The sequence below is a fragment of the Theobroma cacao genome, chromosome 1 (genome assembly GCF_000208745.1).
Source record: "Theobroma cacao cultivar B97-61/B2 chromosome 1, Criollo_cocoa_genome_V2, whole genome shotgun sequence".
Classification (NCBI taxonomy): domain Eukaryota; kingdom Viridiplantae; phylum Streptophyta; class Magnoliopsida; order Malvales; family Malvaceae; genus Theobroma; species Theobroma cacao.
The window spans coordinates 7,278,444-7,287,526 of NC_030850.1; the positions used below are offsets into that span (position 1 = coordinate 7,278,444).

The following is a 9,083-nucleotide window of genomic DNA, read 5'->3' on the forward strand; positions in this document are numbered from 1 at the left end:
GACGAAGTCCATAACATTAATCCTAATTAGAAGTCCCTTTTAATCAAATAGGCAACAAATAAATTACATTCTTAACCTTTAAATGAAGGCTTATATATGTTGATCTCTAGCCTCCCATTTATTTTATTTAAATCCCAAATCTTAACCAATGTTTAGCACATATTCGTAGGTATTTTCATAATGCGAATCTTGAAAATCTTTGTATTTTTTTAAGATAAAAGAAAGAGTTTTTGCATAGACGGCATTATATATGGCCAACAAGCATATCAAATTGTTTAGGACATTAACTTTTTTTTTTCTTTTGAATTTTTGGAACAAAACAATGTTGTTTTCTTTTCCCCCTCAATTTACAACTGAAAAGTGGAATTCATTTCCTTTATTCTTTCCTTGTGTAGACAGAATTTATGAATGATATAGGACCTACTCCTTAATCAAATTAATGTGCAAAAATCATCATAAATCAAATCTTTCAGTACAAGTGATTCATTATTAATGGTAGGGGGGAAGGATATAATTTTGAAGAGTGCGTTGTTTGCTTTTATAATGTACAAAATGAAAAAAAATAAATAAGTACCATGTACTTGGTCTTCAAATATAGTGCTCACTGTAGTAAGTCTTTGGTCAAATATAAAGACAAAACCAAGACATGACCTAAAGTCATGAATAAGAGTTTTTTGTTGGTTGTGTCAATTATTCTTTGTCTCCTACACAGCACAATTTTTGTTTGAATGCCTTTAGTCTCAAAACTATATTCCTCTCCAAACCTAACAGACACAGAGAGCTTTGTTATATGCAAAACTAAAATAAAACTAATCACCAAAAAAGCCCCACTTTCTACTAATATATAAATCTTAATCAGTGCTTTTCAGACTTGGTGCCAGAAATCCCTATATTCCATGCTTGTGCCAACAATTCTCTAAACAACCAGTGAGTGACAGTTTTATGAACATGTAAATATAAAATTAATTAATTAATTAATTAATAAAATTGAAACCCAAAGGCAAAATTTGATGAATATAAATTAATTATTCCATGCTTACACCTTTCCCTCACAATTACACACGCTGAGTCCTGAGAGGGAAGAAAAAGCCCAAAAAGAAAAAGTTGTTGCATTGGGCATAAGACAGTTTTCCAGCTCAACAAGGCATCAGAGTTTCAGACGATCCCACTTGTGCATGTCCAAAACATCTTCCCAACAATGATAGCTCCTTTCCTTCACAAGTCACAATCTCTTTCTTGTTTTAACTATTTCCACTTACCCTAAAAAAGTTTGCCTCAGTTTCTTCACCGTCCCCTTTAACTATACAAACTGACATAACCGAACGACCCTCCCCAATAAACCATCTTTCATTCCCAGCATAAATAATGGAACAAAAGTTTATATGAACCAAAACCTGTTTTTGAGTTTTTCCCAATCATAAAGCAGAGAGAGAGAGAGAGAGACAGAGAGAGGGGGGGATAGAGAAAGAAAGAAAATGTTTGCTCTCTGCTGCTTTCTTCGTTCTCAACTCGGTTCCTGACTCGTTGTTCTTCCTAACTCGTTCTTCTTTGACTCAATTCGTCGCTCGGTCTTTTTACCATGGACGATCCCCCTCGTCGGAGACACGGCTCTCGCCGCCGATCCTGGTGTTGCACGTTCAATGTACCTCCGTCGAGTCCTGACAACCCTTATTTGTCACAGCATTACCGTAGCAATAACAGCAACTGCAAGACTAAACTGGGTCCACAAAAGACTGACTCACTCTCCAAACTCACAACCTCCAGTTCTGTCCCGAACTCACCCCTGAGTTCCAAATCCGGGTTAACTCTCGTGGGTCGGATTGACCCGCGTCGGATCCTTTCACCCGGCCGAGTTTCCCCTATTGACCATACTGATTCCTTAGAAGAAGGTCGCCACTCTTCACAAGCCACCCCATCCGCCGCTGTCGATTCCATACCCAGATCGCGATCGCGGAGTTTTCGGGCCAAAATAGAGAGTCCGGATACCCATTCGGGCAAGGATCCGGGTCGGGTCGAAGGAGATAGAGGAGGTTTGTACGATGTGAGGCTGAATTTGAAAGGCAAAAATGGTGGGGTTTTGGTGTTGGAGCTGAATTCTGGGGTTTTGGCTTCGAATTCGGAGGTTTTCGCGGGTTTGATTGCGGGTTCTTTGGGGAGGAAAATGTGTAGAATAGAGGTTCCTGAGGTTGAAAATTTAGGGGTTTTTAGAGAAACCATTGAGCTTATGTTTGAAGAAAACATAGCGAAGAAGCTTGTCAAAATTGGGGTTTATAGAGCTATTGATATACTTGAGGTTAGCCTTTTTTCTTTTCTTTTCTTTTCTTTTTTTTTTCAAGAGTTTTATCTAAAACTTAAAATTTTGGTCCTTTTCAGTTTTATCTTTTTCCATTGAATTGTTTCGTATCTGTTGGTATTGTTTTAAGATAACTATGTTCAGAGAAATAACTTTGTTTTAAGAAAATAGGAAGCTTAGGGGAAATCGTATTCCTAAAAAAGACCAAAATTATCACACAAGTTATCTTCCCTTGGAAAATCATGAGTGCTTATTAACATCATTTTTTTTATTATTTAAACTTTAAAGATTGATCAAGTTGCGGGATGGAAATATATGAAACTCTGATTTTCTTATCATGTAGAAAATCATATAGGAAGCCAATGATTAGGAAGTTCTTCGTTTTATTATTGGTCAAACGTCCTGTTAGATTTAGAACCATATTTTTACCATGTTTCTTGCCCTAGTTTGACAAATCAAGGATTTCTTTTGTTGTCTCTGCATGTAATTCTTGAATCAAGATTACTTGTTATAGGAGCTTTCTTAAAATTTCGGAGATTGTGAAGCTAATTTAGAAGAAGTTTCTTATTGTTGTCAAGTGTTTTCTTTTCCTTGTTTGACACAAATTGTTCTCTGCTACCAAATATGCTATACTCTTATCTATTAACTGAGTTAAATATCAGTCAGTGCAGAAGATATAGCACAAGCTCTTGAGTAGGATTGTAGTGAACAAAATCTTACTGAATTCTGCTTAACTGATTTCAAGAAAACTTCTAAGTTGAAGAATATCAATTGGCAAGTTAACCGTATGAAACATATATTTCACAAGAGCCATCAAGAAAGTAATTCTTGAAACCTGATTTTGACATAAAACTCAAGAATACTAGTGAACTGTAAAAGTGTTGCACGTAATTTCCATTATCAAAAGTGTAAATTTTCTAACAAGGAAGTAATTCTCTTCACTAAAATTTAGTACTGTAGAAAATATAGAGTACTTCTCCTCATGGAGGGTTTTTTCAATGACATGGGCAAAATTTTTAAATGACCTTTGGTGGCCACAGGAAAACAAAGTTTTTCCTCCTACCTCCGTGTTGTAATTTCCTTTTAAGCGAATTAAGATTTTTATTTTAAGTTGTGCTTGTTATCTCCAATTCCTGTTCCTTTTAATATCTGGTCAATTCTTCCTTGATACAATTTTCTCTAATTTTGTTTACATTTCCTTCTTTCCTGAACCATGAAACCATAATTACCAAGCACAATTGCTCAGATCATTCTAAAAATTTCATTTTTTCCCCACTACAAAGCAAGCACCGAAACCTGTTGATTTGGTTACTGACTTGCTGCTCTTGAATTTCACCAATCTTTGTTCTTAGCTCCAGCAGCTATTTTTCTGTATAGCTATTTTTCCTAATAATATTATTTATGCTTACATATTTTATTTTTTTAAAGAACAAATTTAGATCTCTTTAGTATTTAGGATTCATATATAAAATGAGATTTGCATGATGACTACTCTTTCATGATAAAGTCAAAAAGTTTTGTTGACTATTTGTGGATTCAATGCATTCTGGTGTCGTGATGCATGGTGAGAGAGCTACCAGCTCAATAAATTTTATGTAAATAGGTTTATCCTTTTAGGATCTAGTGGTTTTCAATTTAATCTTTCAGTACCATCATCAGTTAGCTATAAACTGGACCTGCATTTAACTTGGTTTTCAAATGGTTGATAAATCTATCAGGCTTATCAACAGTAATCCTCAAGAAATATTGACTGAACCCTTTGGATCTTAGTTTGGGTGGTAAATTATTGGGCTGTAGACAGCTGTAAGTCGTAAGTTTAAATAAATCAGTTGAAAACAGGCTAGGGGAAAAAGGGGCTGTAACCCACTTGGTGTTAACAACGCAACCTGGCATATTATATAGACCTATGACAGATAATTTGCAAAGAATGGCTTATATTCTTTTAGAAAAGTTCTATGGTGAAGAGATTATTAGGTTATGCCAAAGCATGTGATTGGATAAGTTTGCTGCTCCAGCATGGTTGGCAGGGCCTTCCCCTTTTTCATCCCTCTCTCTTGTATATTTATGGAACTCTCCTCACTGTGCTGTTCTCAGGTCTTATGCAAATTACAGTGCTTTAGACTGGTTTTGCTGAGAGCTATTCTAGGTCAGTCAGCTTGGAATCAAGGTTGGCCATGCTAATAGATTGGGTTCATTGTCCATGTGGTATGTGAATGGTCCTAGGAAGAATAGCTATGGGATTGGATATTGATCTAGATGGCTTACAGTTCGTGAGATATACTGAATGGTTAGGTTGGCTACTCGAATTGTCTAAAAAAAGAGAAGATGTTGATCATTGACTTTTGGGTTCTTTTCCCTTATTAGACTGCACATCCATGCATATTCATGTAGGTAATTTAAATGCCCTGAGCAGACAACTCTCTGCCATCATGCCCTTGCTGCATTTTCATTTTAGAAGTCATTGCCTTTGATTTCATTCTGATTATAATATATATGGTAATTATTTGCATATGCTAACTTGAAAAATGTTGGCTTTAGTGGTTTTTTTTTCCCAAAGACAAAATTGTGGGGCATAAAAAGTTGCCTCTAAAAGTTGGAAGAGGCAAAATAGATAGTAAAAGATATGAAACCATCTGTAAAAAATCATTATTCTTACTGTGCTATAAACTAATTTTAAGTACTTTGCTTGATCACTGCGATGAGAACTTCAAGCCTTCTTTTTTAGGTATTTTTCTTTGATTAAAATACTAAAGCATCATTTGTAATTGCAATCAGGTATCAGCTGGCATTATGTTTAGCAGAGGTGTTTTGTCTTGTTTGAAGTACCTAGAAGCTGTTCCTTGGACCGAGGGAGAAGAAGAAAAATTAAGGAGCCTGTTTACAAGGTTCATGTTTGATGATGCAACAAGTAGAGATATCTTCGCAAGACTATATTCTCAGGAATCAACAGAGACCCATCAAAATTTAGCCAGACATCTTGTTTCATCCATCACCACCTGCTCTGATGCCAATGCAAGAAATGAGCTCAAGTCACTGGTCAAGGGTCTCCTGTGCAAAAGCTCAGTTTATGAGAAGGAGCAACCTGATGTCAACAAGGAGGACTTCTATGCTGTTTGCCAATCTTGTGTGAGTGTGCTAGTCAACCTGTTTGAAGAGGCCTCCGATGCTGTACCCTATGAAAGAAGGGCCAAAAAGGAGATGGGAAAGCCTCTAATTGAACGCATCTGCAGACAGGTGGATAATATCAATTGGCTGCTGGAGATCTTGCTTGATCGACAGATAGCAGAGGAATTTGTGGATCTCTGGGCCCATCAAGGGGAGTTGCTTACAATGCATGAGAGAGCGTCTCCCATGGTTAGGTATGAGCTAAGCCGGGTTTCAGCAATTATATTCATTGCAATGGGTACAAGGAAGCTGCACTGCCGCTCAGAGGCCAGGTCAGGGCTTCTACAATCATGGTTTGGCCCAATGCTGTTGGACTTTGGTTGGCTGCAAAGATGCAGAAAGGGGCTTGACATGAAGGCATTGGAGGAAGCTATGGGTCAGACCCTCCTTACACTTCCTCTGAAGCAGCAGTATGTGCTGTTTATGGAGTGGTTTCGATGTTTCTCCAAGCATGGCACTGAATGTCCTAATCTCAGCAAGGCCTTCCAGATTTGGTGGCGCAGATCTTTTCTTAGGGGCTCTGAAACATATGCCATCGAATCAAGGTAATTGAGTAATATTCTTTTAATTTTTTGTTTCCCCCATGTGTGTGATATTGCAGTAGTGTAGTGTGAGAGATTCACAAACATCTGTAAGTGAATAATGTAGATTCTATGTAGAATTGTTGTAACACTTTAACCTGTAAGAGGAAAATGGCATCCTATTGTCTTTTGAATCGATCCTTGTGTATTTATACGCTCAGAAGAATGCCATTGTCAAGTCAGAAAGTAGGAAATACAGCAACATGCAGGCCAAAACTAGGCTAAAGAATACAGAATACCCTTCTGGTTTCGAAGAATAGCAATCTTGAGGTTATGTCGAGTAGAATTTATAGTTGATCAAAGATCCAAGGTGTAAGGTTAGAATGATATATGTTCTTTTGTTTTCATTTTAGTTGGTATTGGCCTGATCTTACCAACTAAAATAGCTCAGTGTTTGCCAGCGCGGGCAGGATAGTTGATATGGCTTGGCTTTAAGGGTCTGATAGGGAACTTATATATAAATGCCACTTTTCATTCATCCTAAATCTCCGTGATTGAAGAAAGAAAGTGAAAATGGACGATGCTTTTTCTTTTCAAAAGGACAAACTATTATCACCTTGTGTACAAACGTTTTTTCAATTAATTACTTTGAGGTGTCAGAAATTAGATTATTAATTTAAACTAATTTCATTCATTTTAAAAGAATTATTTATTAATAACTTAACCCAAAATGTTGGTGAAGCCCATTCTCTTAAGTGTAAGTGAAATTTGAGGAAAAATCTTAGAAAGAATACGATTATGTATGTGCTTAAAAAAAGAAAAATACTTTCATAAGGTTTTATAAGTATAAATTGGTGTGCCCATACCATTATAGTTGAGATGTGTCACGCCAACTAGATATTTTCTCCGGTCGTTATGTTCAGAAGAAGGGGAGTTAGATGGTACGCCAGCCCAGCATTTTGATCTTCTTTTACCTTTTGATTCCCTCAAGACCGCTAACTTTTGCACTTGGCCTAATCTAACGTTCCAGAAGCATTAGACACCACTTCCATCATAGGTCTTAGCTGTACAGGAATGGACCCCAAAGCCAAATTGTATATTGATTGAGAATCTAAATTTGGGTTACTGAAAAAGGGCTAAATGTCCCAAGCGTCAGGCTGGGCTCAGTAATCAACGGCCATTATGTTTTCTTAAGCGGTGCATAGCCTACTGTTCGATCGCCACGTGGCAGGTCCACACACTGGCGTGTAAGTTTGTGATGTGATTGTGATGCTACGGGGACCACCTCATCATCGGATGCTATGCATCCATCCTTCTCATGCATGTCTAACCGCCCATGCCATTTTTGGTGTCATTATCCATGCCCCATGCCTGGAAAATATTTTTAGTATATGATGTGTTTACTCTTTTATAACCTAAAAAAATAAAATACAAACTAAAACTATTATTCTATTAATAAATTAGAAATTTCAGAAAGATAAAGAAAAGAATTTTCTTTAGTGTGCAAAAGCTTCCTTTTTTTTAAAAAAAAAATTCTGATACTTTAGTATAATTATATTATATATATATAGAGAGAGAGACAGAGAAGACANTATAATATATAGAGAGAGAGAGAGAGAGAGAGAGAATTGGAGATGCTTACTTAGAAAGAGACAAGAAGTTCAATTTAAAAGCCCTTCAAATCATGATCAAAAGGCAATAATCTCCTCAAGGCCCATTTGATGGGGATGTCAATTTTTGTTTCCAAACCAAATATTTAACTTATTTCCAATAATTTAAAAGTATAATCCCCTTGATGTTAGGAGTTTAATTTCAATTTTAAGTGGCTCTTTTCTATTTTATTTTGACAAAAGTGGCTTTTTCTTAATTGATTTGGAATTGGCAGCCTTATTTTGTGCATTTCCCTTCAAAATCCTTCAATTTGGGCAAGAAAATATATAATTTCCAAGAATAAATCTTTTGATCCAAGCATCACATAATTTAGACAGTTTTTCTAAATTATTCTGCTCCATTATGAAAGTACTTCACAATAATTAATAATGGACCCCCATCTAGGGTTGACCCTAACTTCTTATCACCATTGAATCTGCCATTTTTCCATGGAACTTAGTATCAAAGAATATTTCCTATTTTTTATGATTATTTTTGGTTTATCTTGAGGACTCACTCTTGGGGATTTAAGTTAATTACTATTAATTTTTTGTAACGATTTTTTTGCATTAAGTTTTGTAATTAGCATATTCTCTCTGTTTTTTTCCTAGTAATTAACATATTCTTATTCAAGTTATATATTTTAGTTCTTTTAGTCGCACATCTTTTATTTATTTTTTAATTATTTGTTTTATAAATGAACTTATTATGCTCTAAACAAAATTTTTTACGGAGATGAAAATAAAAAAATTAAGTAAGAACCTAACTTAATATCAATAATACGTCGAAGACATGTAATCTTTTTAATAAGAAAAAGAAAATTGAAATATATGTAATTATTAAAATATAATGTGATAAAGGAAAAGAGGTAAATCTAACTTTACTTTAAAAAAGATGATTATTGCATTAAATGTGATAATTATGAATATTTTTCAAACCAAAATATAAAAACATTACTTTTATTATAGACTAAAATATTTATATTAGTACTAATAAGAAATTGAGTTTGGACTATAAATGATTTTAAGTTCCAATATGATAAGATATTGTCATGTTAATCTTTAACATACTATTTTGATAAAAGACTTATATCTTAACCAGATTTTACGTATGAAAAAATAAAATAATATATGGATCGTGTTTTTTTTTTTAACATGTGTTCAATTAATCAATAATTATTTTTAAAATATATTTTAAATAAATACATGTCAATCTCTAAAATTAAAAATTTTTATCCTGGATGCAAATAATTTATAAAATAAATGAAAAATATATGAGATGAGAACCATCATCATCATCATCATCATGTAACATGTCATTCGCGTTAGAAACACACATGGACTCCACATAAAAAAAAAAAAGAAAAGAAAAGAAGAAGATTTGACTTTGTAGATAGAAATAACGTAGGAAAAAAAAAGAAAAAAACCAAAAAAAAAATGAATTAAATCCAAAGG

General features: G+C 34.7%; 1 protein-coding gene across 1 annotated transcript; it reads left to right on the plus strand.

Moving 5' to 3' along the window:
- LOC18611853 (BTB/POZ domain-containing protein At2g13690) lies at positions 1,076-6,177 on the plus strand. Its single transcript, XM_018114125.1, has 2 exons — positions 1,076-2,293; positions 5,069-6,177. Exons 1-2 carry the CDS (start codon positions 1,580-1,582, stop codon positions 6,005-6,007), a joined length of 1,653 nt encoding a protein of 550 aa, XP_017969614.1. The 5' UTR covers positions 1,076-1,579; the 3' UTR covers positions 6,008-6,177.

Coding starts and splice junctions, on each gene's coding strand:
- LOC18611853 (XM_018114125.1), top strand. CDS start 1,580: ATGGACGATCCCCCTCGTCGGAGACACGGCTCTCGCCGCCGATCCTGG. Junction 2,294..5,068: donor GAGCTATTGATATACTTGAG/GTTAGCCTTTTT, acceptor AATTGCAATCAG/GTATCAGCTGGCATTATGTT.